The 22,925-nt window shown below is 37.5% G+C and overlaps 1 protein-coding gene across 1 annotated transcript; it reads left to right on the top strand.

Moving 5' to 3' along the window:
• The first annotated feature begins 37 nt into the window (after positions 1–37).
• LOC145985863 (retinol dehydrogenase 13-like) lies at positions 38–17,788 on the top strand. The gene is made up of 7 exons (XM_083119971.1): positions 38–259; positions 4,909–5,074; positions 10,064–10,172; positions 13,208–13,353; positions 15,148–15,316; positions 17,007–17,214; positions 17,650–17,788. The coding sequence occupies exons 1-7, from the start codon at positions 183–185 to the stop codon at positions 17,741–17,743; spliced, it is 969 nt and encodes a 322-aa protein (XP_082976097.1). The 5' UTR covers positions 38–182; the 3' UTR covers positions 17,744–17,788.
• The last annotated feature ends 5,137 nt before the right edge of the window (positions 17,789–22,925 follow it).

Genomic DNA, 22,925 nt, shown 5'->3' with positions numbered 1-22,925 from the left:
CTCGCTCTCCTCTTCATTCATGCAAAACAAATGAAGAACAAGATGCATGCACCTTTGGACCATCGCGTATATCACACGGGATAGATTTCTTACTGTGTTTTATAAAACTAGTGTGTTATCACAACTGACGTTCCTCTGTTATCGTGTTACTTTAACAATTAATATATGACACTGACAGAAACATGGTGTGGAGGCCACCGAAATTTGTGATTGTATTGAGCGGCGTTGGAACATGTTTCGCCGGTGCTATAATGATGAAGTAAGGAATATAGGTTTTCAGAGTACTGGCTATACATATTTAATTTCCTAATATAGTAGAAAAATGTAATTATAAAAATATGAAGGCTTTCCATGTGTTGTTCTACAATCTGTAGTGCAAGGAAAATCGATGCAGAACATTGTTTGGCCCAATTTTCGATTGTTTAATGGCCGCGACTAATTTCACCAGGTGGTGTGATTACCATAGTAAAGTGTTACCTGTCATGTAATGCTTTCATTAGGCTAGCAGGGCAGGTTTAGGACTGTTAGCATAAAAATTACTACGATAAATGGTTCTAAAACCCGATCATGTGAATTCTGGTCTTCACAACTTTTCAGAACATTGCTATTCTTGCCACCTGGTGAAAATAATCCATATGGTAATCACACCACCTGGTGAAATTAGTCGCGGCCGGTAACAGTTTACTATACCTGAGACAGATTTCTTCAAATTTACAGGAGAAAGTACTTATGCAAATCATTTTCTGTAGCGTTGTTGATGTTCGGGAATGTAGTTTTGATCCATTTTAATGCGAATGCATGTGGTTTTGTACGAAAATCTATTTCCGACGCGCTATTGCTGCTTCCGCCATTTGCTTTCTGCATGAGAGCACAATGTTCCATGTGTTTGATGACGTAAACACCGTAGTCAGTGTTTGAACCCACGCCGTCTTTTCGCTATAATATGATGTGCCGTTGTCCGTATATGCTAAATTGAATGAAGGGAGTGCTAATGGAACCTAACCCAACAGGCCTATCCTAACCTAGTAGGCATACCTCGTCCCCGTAATGGTTCGTGGAGCTATTGTGAATTTTTGGTCTAACGTCAATGGTTTTTGGGGCTAACGTCAATGGTTTAGTAATTACTCTTTATGTCGAAAATTGAACTTTTTTCGTGAAAAAATATCGTGAAGTGTTTTTAATTTTTTTTTTAAATTTAGGTATTTTTCGGTGAACAAGGATACAACGCTGCATGCACACTCCAAATCGACAAAACACTGGCACAACGCGCGATGAACAGGTAACCTATCGCAATATTGTGTGGAAATAAGGAAGAACAGTAAGTACCCGTAAATGTAAGAAATATGCATTATTTTCGTTTGAAATTCATTATTTCACCTAAATAAATGTTCCCGAATGCAGAATAGTACGTTAGCAATGTAAAAAAGTGTGAAATAAATCATTGACAGGTGTCTCAGGTATAGTAAAGTAGTACCCATCTTACCAGCAGCAGTCCATATCGGAACAGCTTGCTGTGTTTTTCAACGCCATAGTGTGAAGAAAAAATGTTGCCAGCACAAAAATAAATGCACACAGACTTAACTTGATACACAATTCGTCAACAACTAAACATGCACATCTGTGTAACAGGCTAGGTTATATATCATACACATATGCAGTTGAAAACTGGGTGAAAATATCTCGGCCCAAGTTCCTTTTGTTTTATTGCGATTTCATCATGCTATGAATGCAATTTTTGGTACTATTATAGTATGGGGGAGACACCTATAAATCATATATTTCGTACTTTTTTACATTGCTAACGTACTATTTTGGAATGCGGAACATTTCTTAAGGTGAAATAATGCATTTGTAACTAAGATAATGTCTATTTCTTACATTTACGAGTACTTACTGTTACTTGTTATTTCGATTCTGTAACACATTATGGCGGTCGATAGCGTACTGGTCCAGGGCGCGTTGTTCGAGTGTTTTGTCGATTTATGCAGTGTTGCAACCTCGTTCACCAGAAAATACCTACTTTCGTGCCCGGATTTGGAATTATGATAATACCTCGCAATCCATTGACGTTAGCCTCACAAACTATTGACGTTAGCCCCACAAACCATTGACGTTAGCCCCACAAACCATTCACGTTAGCCCCAAAAACCATTTTCCGTAAGGTTAGCTTAGGTTAAGTTAGGTTAGGCAAGCATAGTTTAAAAAAAAATTAAAAATACTCGACACGTCATGTTCTAGTGAAAATACGGCGAGTTTGAAACACTGACTATGAGGTCACGTCATCTTAACACACGGAACATTGTGGTCTTGTGCAGAAAGCAAATGGCGGCAGCAGAAACAGCATGTCCGACAGAGATTTTCGCAGAAAACAACATGTATTCGCATTAAAATGGATCAAAACTACATTCACGAACTTCCACAACGCTACAGAAAATAATTTCCGTAAGTACTTTTTCCTGTAAATTTGAAGAAATCCGTCTCCCCTATACTATAATGTTACTCAATTTTTACATGGTTAGTTTTCGATTTATGTCTGTTAACACATACTGCGGAGTTTTAGCGATCACTTAATATTTTGTTCAATATATGCTATCGTGGTTAGGTTAGGCAGGTTAGGTTTGGTTCCCTTAGCAATAAAATAAAAGTCCCTAAATGCATTATACTAAGGTTTCGATTTACTTCTACATTCATTTCCACGCTTCTACGATATTTACTGTCGGTTGTCGACGGAGAATATCTTGTCCATGAGAAGTGCATAAGGTAATTTTCAAGTTGTTTTTTTTAACATAAATAACTTTTTTCGAGTCCAAACAGCGCTCATTACTTTAAGGAAGGTTCAAATTTCGTGTGACAATGATTTCCAAAATTCTACAATAATTAGTCATTGTGCTAGGAGAAATCATAAAACAATCGGAACTGTTACCAGTTAGGCAAACAGTTAAAATTTGGGGTCGTAAAGTAGTGAAAACACAAAATCTTCCGTTAAATAATGAGCAATCATACATTGTCGGTTGCAATCACAAACCCCCTTTTTTTTCGAAATTCTATATGTGACCGCCAAATATTAACTGCTGATTCGTGATTAGGAGCCCTAAATTATTGAGTATGCGAAATATGAACGAAATCGGGAAATTATCTGGTCTTGTAAATTTGTTCCCTCCTACATAACTCTTTGTTGTTTTTGAGCTGCCATTTATTTACTGTCATCTTGGATACGAGCTACTGCTGCCATCGACTTCACGTTCAGAGGATGCAAAAGGAATATTTAGTTACTAAATGCTTTTGTTGTTAGGTTAGGTGGGTCAGGTTTAGGGCTCTTAGCATTAAAATAACACCCCTAAATGTGTTATACACCTGATCACTTAATATGTGGTCTCAAGCACAAACCCCATCCGAGCCTCACATGAATATATTCAAAATCTCGTGTCAAGTCATCAGGAAAGCAAGAGCACCTACTTGTGCAAGCTAACTTCCCCAGTAACTAATACTTAGTGAAGCTTTTAACTGTGCTAATTAGTTTCTGCAAGCTTCGAACTTACTCCTACAATCATTTCCAGGATTGTAAAGCACTTCCTAATACTCCTGTAAAACTTCTGAAATATTATTAAACATTCGGAACTGTTACCCATTATTATGTCAGTGTACCTCCCCCCCCCCTCCACACTCAAACACACAGCCGAAAAATCTCTATATTTCATGGGCTTGAGTTATTTTTAGACCCCAGTAAACAGATGGCCAATTTTGAATGAGGGGATAAAATATATATTGATACTTGAGGGGTTCAGAGCACGAGTGGCGTAACCCCATCCAAGACAGTTTTGAGGAAAAGGCACTTTTAATTACTTACTACTATGTATAGCTATTGGAGCACAAGCATAGTGGCGCATCTTTGAATAAGCTGACTCCCATGGCAGAGTTGTTAGCACATCGTGCTACAATGCCAGGGGTCCCAGGTTTGAATCCCCGCCTGGGCATGAATGTTTGTGAGTGTCCATTCATCATGTCATCACTCATTCCCATGTTTGCAAATTAGCCAAAAGTGGCACAAAAAGAGAATAAAATAAAGCAAATCAATCAATCATCTATGAAAAGAATTTGAAACTTAAGAGATACTTACTTCTAGCACTGAAATGTTGATACTTCATAGTTCTAAGTTATGCATGTATGTACCTCAATTTGCACAAAAAGTGTAGTTACGCCACTTGTGTTCTGAACCCCTCATATGTTGAATGCAAGAAGTAGGATGGAAATATTTATAATGATGTGTACTTTTTACATGGTGCAGACTCACATTTTATTTAAGTAAAAACCTTAAAGGAAGTAACATCAATCAAGGGTGCAACTACTGTCACCAGGTGGTGAGACTAGCATTGAGTCATTTTTCACCAGCTTTTTCTTGAAATTAAGTACATATGCTATTATATTTTATACACTGCCAAATTATTATCATCATTATAGGGAACAGTTAACCCAACTGCTGCACCTACACACTATGGAAAGTTCTGATTTTCTTTCTTGTTTTAGAAAGACATAGAATCCAACTCCCTAACCTAACAAGCAGCGTGTGCACCCATCCCCCCCCCCCCACACACACACAAAATCATAAAAATGAATGTGTGTGTATTTGAAATTCCCACACAGTGATGAATCATGAACACTGATTGATCACATTGTTGCATTACAGAAAGATACAGCCATTTAAAATAGGAAGTTTCTGAATGAATGATGGGATATTTTAAACCATTTGTAGACAAAACTCTCAATAATACACATGTAATCCTTGATGTTTTCCATACCTATGTATTGCAGGTTTACGGAAATAAATTATTATTATGTTGCATGCTTTGTAGGTATACTTGTCTAGGATGGTTTTTGTGTTTTCTCTTACTGCTTTATTCATTTTTACAGGGAATACTCGGGAGGCAAGAAGTACAATGGATCTAACAGAATAGAGGAAAAAGTTGTTATAATAACTGGTGCAAACACAGGGATTGGGAAAGAAACTGCATGGGAATTAGCTCGAAGAGGTGCAAAAGTTTTAATGGCATGCAGGGACATAAAAAAGTGTGAAGAAGTAAGTTACCTATATTTGAAATGCATATTCTCTGAATTTGCAGAGGGTATGTTAGCATATTTCATATTCCTTACGGTCTACCAATAAAACTATAAACTGTAATCTGATCACTTTCTTCTCCTTTGTCACATTCTCCGTCACAGTGTGAGAAATAGTGTGACCAAATTTTGAACAGTAAGAGGGAGGGAGTGAGAGATAGGGAGAATAAGCAGACACACATGTTAATAATGAGAAGGTTGATGCTGCATTTCACTTAAAAGTCTTGTTATTTCCTTTCATTTGTTTATTATTCTCTGCTTCGGGTTTGCATTGAAGCTCGAGACTAATGCAGACAGAATGTGCTTGGCCTGTTGATGATCCAGAAATGTGAAATTGTGTGATGTAAAATTTATCTTCTAGCAAGCTGTGAACATATTACATTTTTTTTAAAAAAATATTTTTATTTAATAATAATTAGGGAGTGGAAGTTGATGAAATGTCATCTTTTTCCTGACATCTCGGACACGATGCCCTTTAAATATACACAATATTACACTTCGTCTAGAACCCAAAAAAGGTAATTTTAAAGTGCATTTTTTTTGCATTTTTTGCCAATTTTCAGGTTTTAGGTCATTTTCCCCGATTTTCGGCATTTTCCCGTCATTTTTTGCAATATTCGGTGTATTGTTTCATCATATTTTGTCAATTCTTATTTTGTATTGTCTTTGCGCATCATGGCATGTAGACTCGAAAAATTCAGTTTTTATTTTCCATATTTGTACGTATAGTAGGTTTGGGCTCATATTTTAGTTATTTTTACATATTTCATATTGCAGAGCAATTCGCAACATATACTCCATATTCGATAGACTTTTGTTTCCATACGAGGGAAGTTGTAATGGCAGCCGCATGAGTTGTAAACAATGTATCACTTCACATTTTTAAAACCGATAACTATTCAACCGAAAGAATAACGTTTCTTATAAAACATTATTAGGTACAAAACAATGGCGCTACTTAATACATACTTTACAACGTTTTGGTGTAGAACGTGCCTTTTATGCTGTATGCGTTATACATTGCTGGAGTAACACTCGGAAACCACAGACAAAAGTGCTCCTTTGCACACTCACAGATTATCTTCACATGGCGAAACTTTGCTCTGATTGGCTGTTCCACAGAATCCAGTCGAGGAAAGCAAGTAGCAATTAGAACATGTCCTATTCCTCCCAACCAGTCAAGCAGTCCGCCAGGTGGCCATGATTGCCACCTAGAAAGTTAGTTCAGCGCCAACTAGGGCATTCCTACTAGAAATCCAGTTCCGTGTGATAGGGGCTTTAGTTAATATATATCCATCTGAGGAGACAGTAGAAGGAAATTCACATTCGAACACATAAAGCAAAATTTTGTTATTCATTGTTTTGGAAACAGAAAATCAAAACACATTTTGCGTTGTTTAACAATTAATGTCAATGTAAGCGTACTATATTTTATGTAGTTCGTGTAGTATTAAAAGGTAACTTTTTATAATTTTAAGTCCATATTTAACTCCATATTTTGGTGAAAATTACTAAATATGTATTTACATATTTAGCACATTTTTAGTATTTATAAATCTGTTCCCTGGTCATCACCCTTATATAGTAGCTTGATGATTCAAGAAAAGTTACCGGAATCTCCACCATCATTGCAAATTTTTCAAACACCATACTGTGTAGATCAATAAAATTCCAAATGTAAGTTGGTTTCACAAGGGTCAAAGAATTGGAATGGGTGTAATCGAAAATTGTATCCTGTTTTCCCTTTGCCTGTTTTAAAATCAGTGGATAATTGAATAGTTTGGACATCCAGATTTCTAAAATCCAGAAAAGCATCATATCATTTCTGGCCTTGGATTTTCTTAAGCTATACCATAATATACTTATCCTTTAAAAGGTGGTATTTCATTGCACATATCATCAACATATTAAAAACTGAGTTAAAATCACATGTACCTTGTTTTGGCCTCCAAATTTTTGGAGTGACATTAGTCCTTCTTCAGGGATGGGAGAAATGAATGAGTTGTGTGAAATTGATTAAAAAGTATAAAATCTTGATGTCCTGATTCATTCTTTACTCTGACCCCTGAAGAGGGACAAAAGTTTGTTTAAAAATTCAGAGGACAAGACCAGATATGTTTTGTGATTTTATCTCAGGTTTTTACTTATCTGATATGAAATAACAAGCATATTCTGCTAAATTGGAATGCTATATCCATTTTTTTTTTTCAGTGTATATGACCAGGTGAGTTATATATGATTTGTGCAATAAACTAAAGTCACTATTTAATACAAGGGCTAGTCAAAATAGAATGAGAATGATTTTTTTTACTTATGAAATGCATTAGGCAGGTCCAGGTTGATATAGTTTTTTTCGAAGTAGTCCCCATTGAGTTGTATACACTTGGCCCAACGTGTCTGCCAGTCCTGGAAGGCATGCTGGAAGCCACCTTTTGATATCGTCTTCAGAACCGTCTTCATCAGCCTTTGATGAGTCGAAACGTTTGCCCTGCAGCTCCGATTTCAGACGAGGGAACAAAAAAAAGTCACATGGAGCAAGATCCAGGATCTATGGAGGGTGCAGGACACATTCAGTGTTTTGTCGAGCCAGATATTGGACAACAACGTTGGAAACATGAGGGCGTGCATTATCCTGGTGTAGGCGCCAGCCAGCTGGATCCAGCTCAGGGGGTTTTCGACGGATGTGTTCAGCCAGGGTCTTCAAAACTGTCATGTAATACTGCCCAGTAATCATGGTATGCGGGGGTCCTTCTTTCTTTCCTGGGGCACTTCATGTTGGTAGACCATTCCACGGTAGTCGAAGAAGTAAATCACCATTACCTAATTTTCCGACGGAACATCTTTGGCTTTCTTTGTCGTCGGAGAACTGGGTGATTTCCAGACTGTGCTCGCCTGTTTGCTTTCGGGATCGTAGTGGTGAAGCCAAGTCTCATCACCAGTTATGATGGAATTCAGGTAAGCCTCGACATGCTCCACTACTTGACGCTGAAGGTCCTGACACACCTGCTTCTATTCAGGCGTTAGCAATCTCGGCACCCATCTTGCACATACACATCTCATGTGCAAGCGATCGTGCAGAATGATGAACACACTACCATGGAAAATGTGTAACACGTCATCTATTGTTATTCAGCAATCTTCCAGAACAATAACGGCAGCTGTGTTAACCATTGCGGTGGCTGGAGTGCCCTGCTTTGTGGTCGAAACACGGCCTTCCTTAAACTGTTTGAACCACCGAAATGCGGTTGATTGTGGAAGGACACCTTCGCCGTATGCCTGCTGCAACATTTTGTATGCTTCAAAGCCGCATACTGCTCCTCACGAACAGACTCCATTATTCGTATGCGACTTTCGACCATTCGTGTTTTGTTTGTGCAGTGTTGCTAGATGCATGTGCATACGCACTTGCAATTTTATCTGCCAATTCGCCCTCGTATATACATATAACCCAGTGTATATTCAATGAAATAGTCTTCCTTCGTTGATTTAGTTCTGCATACTCGACACATTAAGCACCATAAGCATCATCCCATAAGTAATGTCATTTTTCGAGCACCACTGCAATGACGCCATCTGACGAGTGAATTGTGAAGTACATGACACATGCCATAGCTGTGTGATATAGGGCACGTCTTTGTGCATGAGTGCGTAGAGGGAGAACGGTCTACTCCATGTTTTGGAACAGTGTCGTGTGTTTGATCATGGCAGTGTCGGAGGTACACATATGACATGTCATGCTGTATGAATTTCACTAGGGACATTCAGCCAGCGCAGTGGCACGAAACATGGCAGGGTGCTATGGATGGGCAGAAGTGCCAGAGGTGGTTCCAGAGGTTTTGTTGCGGAGATACCAGCCTCACCAACAAGCCACGAGAAGGGAGACCTGTTAAGCTGCCTTGCGAGCAGTGGTGGAGGCAAATCCAATGCACACTGTTGAAGAACTGGTCAGCAAACTCCATGTCAACCAATCATAGTCATCTGCAGGACCTTGGGTATGTGTCGAATCTCGGAAAATGGGTACCTCATGCGTTAACGCTTCAACTGAAGCAAAATCGAATGGACATCTGCAGTTTGCTGTTCACCCTTCACAGACATAAGCCATTTCTGGCCAGAATGGTGACAGGGGATGAAAAGTGGATCCTTTACCATAACATTACATGCAAACGGCAGTGGGTACCTAAAGGGGAGGTTGCAGGAACTGTGCCAAAACAGAACCTCCACCCTCACAGAGTGAGTTGAGTGTGTAGTGGGATATCCGTGGAATAATCCATTTTGAGCTCTTGCCACGTAACCAGACTATCAATGCAGATGTCTACTGTCAGCAACTTGAACACCTACGGACTGCATTGTTGGAAAAATGTCCTGCTCTGGTTCATCGCAAGGTTGTGCTCATCCATGCTGATAACGCATGCCCACACACGGCAAGAAGGACCTGTGCAAAGGTGGAGGAATGTGACTGGGAGAAACCCCCACCCAGCATTTTCACCAAATCTTGCACCAACAGACTGCGTACTGTCTTTTTCGCAGCCTGCACAACCACCTGTCCAGGAAAACACTGCAAGATGAAGATGACGTGCGACGTACAGTGACCCAGTTCTTTGCCTCCAAAACTGGTGACTTCTTTCAGCAGGAGTTTCAACAACTGGTTGGCAGGTGGCAGAGTATTATGGAGATTATTGTCCTGACTAACAGTAGTGTTCCAGGCAAGTTATCATTCTTTTGCTCACTTATGGGATGACCTGATATACTGTAAAGGTATTTTACTATTTCATTGTGGCATTTCATCTTGGCTCAGATGCCTCCTCCCGCCCCCACCATAATAAAAATCTATTATATGTGTGTGTCTTGATTGTTACTGTAGTTTTTCTTATGCAATATAACATTCTTTATTTGTTATGTGAAATTTATCTCCATCACATTATTAATCTTAGTTCTCAATTGTGTATTTCAGACACGTCAAGAGATTGTATTAGATACCAAGAATAAGTTTGTGTACTGCAGAAAATGTGACCTGTCCTCACAGGAATCAGTTAGACAGTTTGTGAAGAGGTTCAAAGAAGGTAGATAGAAGATATTACATAAGTCATAACATTATTAATTTGATTAATTGTTCAAGAACTTGCATGTCAAAACCTGGTTTAGTTTGAGGGTACCAGATTTTTTTAAAAGAGATTATTGTATAAATGAATGTGATTTGAGGGTCATTCATATCAAAACCAGATTGTTTTGAGAAACCAGTGAAGAGCATGTATTTTTCAACGTAATCTACCTTAGCCTCACATCAATTTTACCATTGACAAGCCAATGCTTTATTATCAGCAGAATAGAAGAATAATAATATCTCTTAACATTTGAATCGCTATAAGTCCTTTTAAACCCAAGTTGTTTTTATGAAGGCACTAAAGCAGGAATGTAAGGGTGGAGAGAAAGGACTTTCCAACCCAATATTTTCAATTTTCTTCAGCTTTTGTGAGAGGCATGCAGCTTTGCATCATCCTGTGGGAAAACACTCCTGTTTACAACAAACAACAAACACATTGTTGCAAATTGCTCTGTAAAAAGAATCCAAAACACCATACTAGTATTCCTTTCTTTTTTCTTCACACTATTTCATGAAAAGTTTATGTTCTCTTCACATTGAATATTGACTTTGGTCACTGCTGTAGCTTCTAAGTCTCCCTTTCAGCCATGAACTGTGCACACCATTCATATGCCTGCCTTTTTTGAGTTTTTCCCTGAAACTGTGATGTTAGTTTTTGTAAAATTTCAACAAGAAAAATAATATGAATTAATCCATGAAGCTTTCCTGGCAGAGTGATTAAATCGTGGTTAAATCGCCCAGGTCTAGGGTTACCAGATATCCACTTTTTCCCCAGACGTGTATGTCGGTGATGTTAGCACCGAATTAAAATTTGAAGTGAGCGACACAAAAACAGTGATCGGACCTGTAAAGTATGGAATCTCAGGGTTGCCAGAAGTGGCAAAGAAAGGCCTTCGATTTTACAGCGAACCTATACCCTTGTGAGCCACAGTGTGTGTACCATGCTGATTTACATATCCCTTATTTATTTATTATACTTTATTATTTTCTATAAAACACAATTTTTACACTTGAGAAATTTAATTTCTTTCATAAAATTGTGTTTTTCGTGCATACTTGTTCTCGTTAAAAAAATCGTAATTATAATTGGTTCTTCGTTTTTCTTTATTTTTATTTTGGGTGAACATTCCTACTCTGTACATCTTCATAATACGTTTGACTTTTGTGTCTATCATTGAACTTGGTATTACACTCATAAACTGTGTTAGAAGATTGTTATCTGCATATTTTTTAAAGTTTTCTTAGCTTCCTGACCTTTCTTTGACACTTCTGGCAACCCTGCAATTCCATAGTTCACGGGTTCGATCACTGCATTTGTGTCGCTCACTTCCTATTTTAATTCGGCACTAGGATCACCGACGTACACATCTGGGAAAAAGAGCATATCTGGTAACCCTACCCAGGTCAATTTCGGATATGATTCTGAGAATTTGAGAGCTGATGTCATTCTCGGAAGAATACCCAGAGCTGACCTGGCAGATAACCTGATAATCTCTTCCATCAAGTAACAATATGCTGTTCAATAGCTACAAATATGTTGATGTAAACATATAAAGTAAAAGTAAAGTGCTCCCCTATGCTTTGCACCACACCATGAAGGCGTATAGAGGGTGTGGAGTTAGGGCCCCACACTTTCTTGACCTCGGCCAAAGATGGGGGTGATGTGATCAGCACCATGCCCCTGTCTATGGTGATGGTCACAAAAGCATGCTGAATATAATTTTTTGGGTAAAATTTCAGTGTTATTCTTTCTGTAACTTTCATTATTGAGAAGTGAAATGTATGAATTTTACTTCTGTTGGGCATTCTGTCGTTCCAAAAAAACAATTTCATCTCTACAACAATTAGTTCTCTCAAAAACTATTTTTTTATATACATTGTGGAAAGTCCCCATCCAAAGAGGCTAACATGCAGGAGAGGCTCCAGTCTGCTAAAAGTTAACATAAATATTCCATTGCAATTATACCACAGTTTTCTTTTAAAATATTTGAGGAGTTACATAAACTATAATTGGAATATTAAAATAACTATCATTTAATCAAGAAAATCACTTTTGCCACACAATGTTGGTGCAGTCTATGTATCTATCTTCTTCTATATATTTAAAAATGGATGTATGTGTGTGGGTGTGTATGTTTGTTTGTTCCGGCATAACTCTCGAACGCCTAGAGAAATTTCAACAAAACTTGGTACACGTATCACTTGCAATCTGGAAAGAATACTTTGAGGGTAAGACACCCCTGGCACCCCTAGGGGTGGGGTGGGAAGGGGTGACATGTAAAAATAATAAAAAACGACTAATATTAAATTCCGCACAGACATCCGGGACTATGCAATTCCACACAATAGTGTTTCTTGGGTTGTCTAACATTCAGGCTGATATGACTTTGTGTTGCGAAAACGATTGATATTAGTGTGGAATCCATAGTTTACGTGGTCACTAAGATGAATAGTAACACTCCCAATGCCGTTCAACTCCAAGACACCCCTGGCACCCCTAGGGGTGGGGGTGGAAAGGGGGTGACATGTAAAACGATCGATATTAGTGTGGAATCTGTACTTTACGGGGTTGCTAAGATGAATAGTGACACTCCCAATGCCGTTTAACTCCCAAGTTAATTTTGCACTATAGTTAGAATTCATTATTTTCCTGTCTAATAGAAGATTGGGATAAATAAATAACTGAGCAATGCCAGGTAATCAGCTAGTATTAAATAAAAGTACATTTTTGCTGACCTTACAAAATGGAAAGACACTGGAGAAAGTACCAGTTGGTATCTGTGATTAAATATGAACCAATACTCCTAGTTTGCATACTAAAGTTTTTAAATTGCTAAAATTGCTCAAAAATCGCTATCGAATAATTGTATAGGTATTTGCTTGGAAGTGTTAATAGCTAATATTATCTTCAGACTGATCCTGCAATATCACAAGTTCATCATCGTGTTTCTAACAAAGAATGTCAGATTAATAAATTTAAAAATTTACTTTCAGAGGCAGACAGGTTAGACATTCTCATAAACAATGCTGGTGTTATGAGATGTCCACGCACTCTTACAAAAGAAGGTATTGAAATGCAGCTAGGTGTCAATCATATTGGACATTTCCTTCTCACCAATCTGCTTATAGACACATTGAAGGTAAGTTTAGGAATGTATTACTCTGCTTCTAAATAGATTTCTACGTAATGTAAATTAAACTATCCAACTCCCTATGGTATGGCAACCAATTTTCATTATTATGATGCAATTTCTTTTTCAAGTTGTTATCTGAATTTTGTTTTGTACATTCATAGCACAAATCAAATTGCACAAACATCTATTATCAGAACAAATACTATAAATTATTCATGGCACAGTAACTTGATACTCTATTAGTTTATGTACTTCACTTAATTCCTTTTGCTCCATCAGGAGCATAAGGCTTCAGTGAAATGCCTCCATTTGGCTCTGTGACGTGCCAAATCCTTGACCTCTCTCCATGTTTTTCCTTTCTCGGCTGCTTCTTCTTTTACTGTTCTCTTCCATGTCTTCTTCGGACGTCCTATTTTCCGGGCTCCTTCAGGGTTCCAGTCTAAGGCTGCTTTCTCTGCTTTCTCTATTGCTCCAGTTGGTTTTCGTAAGGTGTGTCCTAACCAACTCCATTTGCTTCTTTTTATTTGGATTGCATAGTTCTTCATTTGATATTATTTCTGGCCATTTTATATTGAGGATACGCCTGAGACAGCGATTAATAAAGGTTTGTATCCTTTTCGTGTTAGCTTGTCTGGTTTTCCATGTTTCGCAAGCATACAGTAAAACTGATTTTACATTTGTATTGAAAATCCTTATTTTTGTCTTTCTAGAAACATTGCATGTTTTCCAAATGGGATACAGTTGTATAAATGCCACATTGGCTTTCTTGGTTCTATTTTGTATGTCTTCATCTGAACCTCCTTCTTTTGTTATGACACTTCCTAAATATGTAAATGACTCTACTTGTTCAACCAGCTCATGACAAACATTCAATTTTTCTTTTCCTCTTGCATTGACACTCATTTCTTTAGTCTTGTTCACATTAATAGTGAGTCCTGCTATCTTTGCTTCCTCCTGTAGTATTTTTAGTTTCTCCTTCATGTCGCTAAGTCTTTGAGATAATAAGCAGATGTCATCCACAAAATCTAGATCTTCTAGTCTATCTTTGAGTCCCCATTGTATTCCTCTTTTCCTGCAACCCATTGTTTTCTTCATAGCTGCATCTAGTATTAGCAGAAATATTGTCAGAGATAAAATGCAGCCCTGTCTCACTCCATTTGTAACATGTATGTATTCTGTAAGCTGTCCTTCATGTAGGATTTTGCACCTGAAACCTTCATACATATCTTTCATTAGGTTTAATATCTTCGTTGGAATACCATAGCCTGCTAGTGTCTGCCACATGACTCTTCTATTTAGTGAGTCAAAAGCTTTTCAAAATCGATGAATGTAAGATATAAGGTGGCTTGCCATTCATTGTTTTGTTCCGGAATTATTCTTAGAGTATTTATTAAATCGACACAACTACATTGTCTGTGGAAACCAGCTTGTTCTTTCCTCAATCTTGATTCTACAACATCCTTCACTCTATTTAAGATTATTCTCGATAATATCTTGCTTGGTATACTTAGCAAAGTAATTCCCCTCCAGTTTTTACAGTTAGTTGTATCTCCCTTTTTTGGCAGCTTTACTATTAAACCTTCTCTCCAGTCTAATGGAACTTATGTATACGATTACTGATAATTTTATCATTCTGATATATCTATAAATAGCCCATAATTTAGTGCAAAATTCTGCCATTTTTTATTATTTTTATGAACATAAACATATAATTTATATGTTTTGTACAACAAATACCTAAATGTTCAAGTTCTTTTTTCCAAGATGGTGGTTAATGAACCATTAACCTCTTAATTTCAGTCATCTGCTCCAAGTAGAATAATAAACGTATCCAGTGTGGCTCATCAAAGAGGAAAAATTAACACTTCTGATTTAAATAGTGAAAAACATTATGATCCAGGAGATGCATATAATCAGAGTAAATTGGCCAATATTTTATTCACTAGAGAACTTGCTGAAAAGTTGAAAGGTAGGTTTATTATATATTTTCTACTTTATCAAACATATTTGTAAAAATTGCCATTTTAGTGCAGTTGCTGTACTGCGTACCTTGTGTATCTGTAAAAGTGAAACTTAACTAGGTGTTGTAATGTGTACACATGCTACTGTGTATAATTTTTCTGCACATCCAGTTTTTTATTTGCAATCTTATTAACTTTGATGTTATTTAGGAAATATCAGTAAGATGCATATTGTTTAACTGGGAAGTAGTGTTTCAGATTTATACACCAATACGTGGAGATACCTTATCCGTGCTCGAACATTCCATTGCAGGGGTGGGGTTGTCATAAAATCAGTCCCAATATCCTAGGAATGATGCACAATTTCATTAATTCTGTGGCAGTTTGTGTAGCAAAGTGGATTTTTTTAAAATTTTTCTTCGATGTGAATGCATGAGCACTTGAGCATTATAACAATTTAAAGTACAGAATAGTTATACATGTTAGGATATAAGTACATATTCTATTGCCACTTATCATACCAATATGCTAGAATTTTGCTTTAAAATATTTATTAATCCACTTAGGAGATAATCCAAAAAGAAAGTGACTTATCATTTATACCTTACTGAAAATTGTAATGCTATGAGAAAATGAACAAATTTTTTGGCAGTGTAACCAATCTCTGGCCTCCCCACAGTTTCCACAACTTACACGGCACCTGCATCTGTATCCATGTCATGTTTGCACCATGATCAGTTTAGTGTGAGTGGGATGCCATATTGTATCAGTATCTTTACATGGTGCAGAAATGGGCATGATTGGCTAGGAGTTGGTCTTTTGTTAAAACATCAAAGAAATGTTACGTGCTATGGATATGGACCATGTAGCAATCTTTTCAGCAGTCTTTCTGCCAATAGGCGAGTGTAGAGGAAGATCATGGGGTTTTAAAGGAAGCACATGATGTCACTGAAAGCAACACAAGAACTAGTATTTGTAACAAGCCCACTTTAAGCACAAATGCTATTCAGTCTGGATATGTAGTTAGAGGACCCAAATAGTAGTGAACAAAAAATTGCTAATGTGCATCAAAATATAGCCACTAATCCAGGTTTGGGGAGGGGGGTTGAGGGTCTGCCCAATCAATGTTTTAACAATACTGAAAACATTCGCAATATCATCAATAATGAGTTTTGTAAGTACTTTTATAATCTGAAGTCCTAACAATTCATATAAATTTTCAGCGAAAAATGCAGGCTCGACCAGGACTCGAACCCAGGTCTCTGGAATACCGTGCCATTGCTCTACCACTGAGCTATCGAGCCAGCCTGGCCTCGCCTGATTTTTCGCTATTGCTGTTTTACCTGCAAGGAATCGTGTCTGCCAGTGCTACCGCAATGGGATCTGTTGCCTTTGAAACACTGTAGACTTAGACGTTGCCTGGTTCCTCTCACTGTAGAGATGTTAATTCTTGAAGATTAAGCACACACAGGAGATGTACTACGTAGAAATTTTCAGTGAAAAATGCAGGTCCGACCAGGACTCGAACCAGGGTCTCTGACATACTGTGCCATTGCTCTACCACTGAGCTACCGAGCCGGCCTGGCCTCATATTTTATATATTATGTCATTCTGGAGAATATAAACTCCAACATTGTGAAAGCTCTTTATAGCCTACAAGTAAATAATCAACAACTATATTATGTTTTGTGATTGCAGGTACTGGTGTAACCGTGAACGCAGTGCATCCTGGCATAGTTGATACAGAAATAGCAAGGCACATGAGTTTCTTCAATAGCACATTTTCTACTGTTTGCCTAAGACCGCTAGTTTGGCCCTTCATTAAAAGCCCAAAGTATGGAGCACAGACCACATTGTATGCTGCACTAGAACCAACTCTTGAGACTACCACGGGAAAGTATTTCAGGTAAGAAGTTAGCTTTTACTTTATCAGTCCGAATCCTTGCAACTAACTGAGATATGGATGTAACACTACTTTTTACATTTTTTTTATAAGGTGGGTTCAGTCATTTCTGTAAGTTTTAGTTTGCATACTAGGTGATTTGCAAATTAAGTTCATTTAGACTATTAGCCTACTCTTGTGACCAAGCACATTGAGTGGTCCAAATTCAATCTTGCCACCGAAGTTCTTGGATTCAAGTCCCAGCCTGGGCATTGGGATACTTTGTGCGTGTTCATCAATTTCATCTAATCATTACTGATCATCATTAGCCAAAATTGGCAGAAAAGTATAAATAACAAAATTACATTAGGCTATTAAAAAACAATAATTGCAGATAGCAGTGCACATTGTGAAGTGATAAAATGTCTGCATCAAGACAAGATTTGCTTTTTCTTTCAGTAACTGCTCTGATCAGGAACCTGCACCACAAGCACAAGATGATAAAATGGCAAAATGGTTGTGGTTAGTTAGTGAAAAATGGACTAGATTATAATGGCATATGTAAATAGTTATGTTTGTATTTTTTCATGTAGATATACCCTGTATTGTATAAATATATACATTTTTTCCCGAGTGTTTTTTATTGTTTGGTAGAGATTAATCTGTACTAGCTCATTTGGTTGAGCAATGGCACAGTGTGCAGTGGCGTAGCATGGGCATTTCGGGTGAGAACGCCAAGTCCGAAGGAAGGATCGGCCCTTTTTTTGCTTAATAATTTACTTATGGAATTAGTCGCCACAGGTATTGTTTATTTGCCTGAAGTCAGCTGGGTTTTCAACATCATCTATGCATGTTTTAGCTAGAAAATGAGATGCCTTACTATCCCACAAATGTTTTGAACTCTGGTCTTTTATACTTTTCGGTATGACGCAAGTCATTAGAAAACCTACCTGAATCACAAGCGCCTCTGAACAACAGTAGACGTCATTGTTGTGGGCGATCCAACTACTGATTGATTTGGTTTATTTTACTTCGCTTTTCTACCACTTTTGGTTAATCGCGAATATGAATATGAGTGATGATATTTATGAAGTTGATGAAGGGACACTCATAAAGAACACCCGTGCTAACGCCGGGATTCGAACCAGGGATCTCTGTCGTCTTGGCACGCTGTGCAAAACACTCTGACACGCAGGTGGGTGGATGATCCAACTATCGTACACTCTACTGACGTAACAGTGCCTATTAGTAATTCAGACCACTGTTTATTGCATCTTGAAATGGTGATAAACATTTTAAAATAATTTTGTCCACAGACCATTTGATGTTAAAGAGTTTTCAAATGAATGCTAAACATTTCCATTGACACAATATTAAGCAGTTAGATACTAACGAAAAAATAATAATAATAAAAAGAGAATAGGTTTGCAGGTTAAGTGGTAGAGCAGGCACAGGCTGAACTTCTACCATGAGGACTTCACCAACTTATTTGACAAAAATTGTGTTGATCTTTTAATTTTTAATACACATCGCTGTTCGTGCGATAAATTATACAATGCAATGGTCATTAAGAAATGGTGTATTTGAGATTGGTAAAGTTACGTCAGTCAATATTGCGTATTGTAGCACGAGTGGTACAAGTGTGAAGAACCGGGTAGGAATTCTACCGCTGTAGTCTGTTTCAGAAGGCATAAAGGGTCACATGAACCAATCGCATAGCCCTCTGCTCCATACGCTGGCGTACGAGAGAGCATTTGCACGCGTGCTGTAGAGATCCAAGCTTTCCCTCCAGAAAGGCAGCAAGGAATATAGAGTTCTTTACGACGAACCTGCCCGACGTCCAGGCAGGAAAGGCATTGAAAAAAATGCTGGAACGAGTATTGTTAGTGGAGCGTTGCAAGCGGATCGCGAAAAATAGCTATTATAATGCCATGAAGGTCAAACATATATGAAAGTAGTCAAGATTTACTTTATATTTACAACATTTACGTATTTTTGAAATTTTACATCAGGGAACGCTGGGCGTATGGGCGTACTATAACGCTAAGCCACTGACAGTGTGCCAGAACCCCAGGTCAGTCTTGGTTGAGCCTGCATTTTCCTCTTATATTTCTACATAGTACTAAGACCCTAACTTCGATTAAATAAAATAAACAACGTTAAATTGTATTAAGTTAAGTTTAACACTACTTACGTGATTGAGTATGGAACTTTTTTGGAACTACGTTTCAGGGTCCAACTGCCCCCTTCATCAGGTTTGCAATACTTACCTAAGCACTGAACATAATGCCACGTTGAAATGTGTTAAAAGAAGGTTAGGTTTTAAACACTTAAAACTATCCCTGACACATTCCTAATTAAAAAAAAATCCCGTAAAGACAAACCACCCATTTCAATTGAAACCACTTAAAAACGGGAACTCCTAAAATCGATAAAAACCACATCAGTTGCAAAGGAAGGGGGAGTTGAACCCTGAAACATCATTCCAAAAAAGTCTCATACTCACTCACGTAAGTAGTGTTAAACTTAATACAATTTAATGTTGTTTATTTTATTTAATAATAATTAATATGCATACAATATGTTAACCTTGATTGCTTATAACTAGACCTCGGATTTTTAGGTTCTAAAAAAGTGTGCTTTTAGGTTCCTAAAATAATTTCTAAAAATCCTAAAATAGGTTCTAAAAACCTTAAATTAGGCTCGAAAAATCCTGAAATAGGTTGCAAAAAAGACTTAACTTGGTACAAAATTCCCAAAAAATACAGATTAGATACAATCGTTAAAAACAAAATTTCACAAGAACCGTAATACCCAAATATTAATTTCCTAAACAAATTTTCATTTCTTTATATCATTTTCAAAATTATCTACAAGTTATTATAATACTGCACTTGTGCTGTTAGAAAAAGTTACTTGTTGATATGAAAAATGAATTATGTATGTATAATTTGCTGCACAATATCAGGGTGGCTACTCACTTGGAATTCCTTGAATTCTGGGAATTACACGTGAATTTTAGCAAGACATGAAATAAGGTACAAGTGGATGTTTTCTCTATTCCATTTTTTTCTCCGTACATGTGAAAAATTGCAACTTTTATTAATCCATATCTCATTAAATTTATACATGTTTATAAATGCAATGAGGCAAGTTTCTCTCAGTTTAGCTTTTATTTCATTCATTTTTTGAGGATGAAAACGAAAGCAACACAGAAAATAAAACAAAATTTCCTCAATCCATTTACTTTGTTAGTGTCTTTTATAGAAGAATCTGACAAATGGAAGATTATTACAAAATAATATATCTTGAAGTTGATTAGGTAAATTTTTTGTTACATTGGAATCATACAAACCCTTTATATTGTCAATATTTTTGTGTATGGAAGGGAGGGTGAGAATCTGTAATACGTAAGGTTTGAGTAGAGAAAACATCTGCTCGTATACTTGAATTTTATCATGGTCCTAGTGACCACCATGAATCTTTTTTACATTATCCACACTCAAACTCCACCTTTTGTCTGTGGGGTTTCATGTGCTGAAAATTATCTTTCAACAGAAACATACTCAGTAGTGCTAATTTGAATGCTGAAATATTACTTCGCAAGGTGTGAATGCCAAAAAGAACCAAACTGACACAAAAGTGAGCAAGGTTCACAGATCAGAAGTTTGCACATGGAACTGTGCAGGCAGTAGAGACTATTGGGTGCCAAAACTGAGAATGGGGAAGAGGGGGGGGGGGGACAAGGACAGTTTACTTTATCTTAGGAGGCAAGGCTTAGCATTAAGAGTCTATAGTGCAAGGGTAAAAAGTAGGGAGGAACTGTCCCCTTTCGCCGCCACTGTCTGCAGGTAACAGTGACGTCAAACATTTTTGTTTTGTTTAAAGCTTTGATAAACTTCATATACTTGGAGGGAGGGAAATAGACAGAAAACATGTTTCATGTTTCAGTCATTGAATTATTTCACCACCAAACCTAGTAAATACCTCTGAGATATAAAAATCCAGTAAAACCTGCAAAATAGGTTATTTTAGGCACTATAAAACTTAGTCAGTTGTATCGTTTTTTATGAAACGTGGATATAATTTGTTATTTCTTTTTACCTGCAAAGGAAAAAATAGGTTAAAAACCTAAAATCCGAGGTCTACTTGTAACTAGAACTTGAAGAGATATTCACACTAGACTTTCTGCAATATATTATTTATTGAGATTATTTTTAATACCTTTAGTTGCCAGTTCATTCCATACAGGAAATTGTAGAAATTAGTTGAGGGGATGTTCCCACCTTTTCCCAATGCTCTTGTCAACAAGGAACATTTCATGTTTTGTTTCAGTAAACAACTCTTCCCACCTTTTCCCAATACTCTTGTCAACAAGGAACATTTCATGTTTTGTTTCAGTAAACAACTCTCTCAAATATATGAAAGCTTCTTCCACAAGGTTAATACGAGGCGTATTTTTAAAGTAAGTACCGTTTTGAAATTCCACCGCTGCAGCGCTGCGTTCGGTGTCCCGTGCGTGCGCACTGTGTACCTACATCTGTTGGCGAGCCACAGATGCCATTGCGGCAACAATCGATCGTGTATACATTTGCTTTTGCGTATTTAAAATGCCTCCGCAGATTGAAAATCCCGCCGACTGTGAAATATGCGCTGTTATTAGTTTTTTAGTGCTAAAGGCGTGAAATCAGTTGAAATTCAGTCAGATTTGTGAAGTGTACGGACAAAACATTATGATTGAGGGAATGGTACGCAAATGGGTAAGAGCTTTCAAAGATGGCTGAAAGAATGTTCATGACGAGGAATGGAGTGGGCGACCCTCAGTGATCACTGTCGATTTGGTGCAGAAAGTCGACGAAAAAGTGAAAGAAAACAGACACTTCACGATTTCTTCGTTATCAGAGGAGTTCCCTGAAGTTTCAAGAAGTGCTATCTACGAAATTGTTACCGAACGCTTAAACTATCGGAAATTGTGCTCACGATGGGTACCAAAAATGTTAACTGAGGCGCACAAAAGCAAACATTTAGGTAGCGCCTTAACTTTTCTTGTGCGTTATGAAGCTGAAGGTAGTGCGTACTTAAGCCAAATTGTCACAGGCGATGAAACATGGGTGGCCTATGTTACACCTGAAACAAAACAACAATCCATGGAATGGCGGCATTCAACATCGCCCAAGAAAGTGAAGTTTAAGCAGACAATTTCAGTCCGGAAAATCATGTGTACCGTGTTTTGGGACAGGAAGGGGGTGTTGCTTGTTGATTTTTTGCCTCGTGGTGACACAATAAATTCCGAAACATATTGTGAGACTTTAAAAAAACTGCGCCGTGCCATTAAAAACAAAAGGCATGGCATGCTGAGTAAAGGGGTTGTTTTGCTGCATGACAATGCCCATCCACATGCGGCCAATCGAACTCAAGATCTCATCGCATCATTTGGCTGGGAACAATTTGATCATCCTCCATACAGCCCCTATCTAGCACCCAGTGACTACCACGTGTTTCTGCAACTAAAGAAGCATCTCGGAGGTCAGTAGCAATTATGTGAAAAAGTAGATAAAAGTGTGGTCTTTCGTGTAACAATAAAATTGTTACAAAAAGTTTACTTGTTTTTTGTACATATCAAAACGGTACTTACCTAAAAAATACGCCTCGTACTTGCCACATTACACTAATGCCTTTAGTTATGTTGCAAAAGTATTGTTTAGAACCAACAGCTGTATAGTTAGAAAAGTGTA

The sequence above is a fragment of the Lepisma saccharinum genome, chromosome 3, assembly GCF_977018435.1.
Source record: "Lepisma saccharinum chromosome 3, izLepSacc3.1, whole genome shotgun sequence".
In the NCBI taxonomy this organism is placed as follows: domain Eukaryota; kingdom Metazoa; phylum Arthropoda; class Insecta; order Zygentoma; family Lepismatidae; genus Lepisma; species Lepisma saccharinum.
The sequence above is the reverse complement of the archived record's forward strand: the minus strand, read 5'-3'. Positions and strand labels throughout refer to the sequence as shown.

Bases quoted from the DNA above. Each gene is read 5' to 3' on its own strand.
- LOC145985863 (XM_083119971.1), top strand. From the start codon at position 183: ATGGTGTGGAGGCCACCGAAATTTGTGATTGTATTGAGCGGCGTTGGA. The intron at 5,075-10,063 runs GTAAGTTACCTA...TGTGTATTTCAG, and splicing joins ACATAAAAAAGTGTGAAGAA to ACACGTCAAGAGATTGTATT. The intron at 17,215-17,649 runs GTAAGAAGTTAG...TTTTTCTTTCAG, and splicing joins ACCACGGGAAAGTATTTCAG to TAACTGCTCTGATCAGGAAC.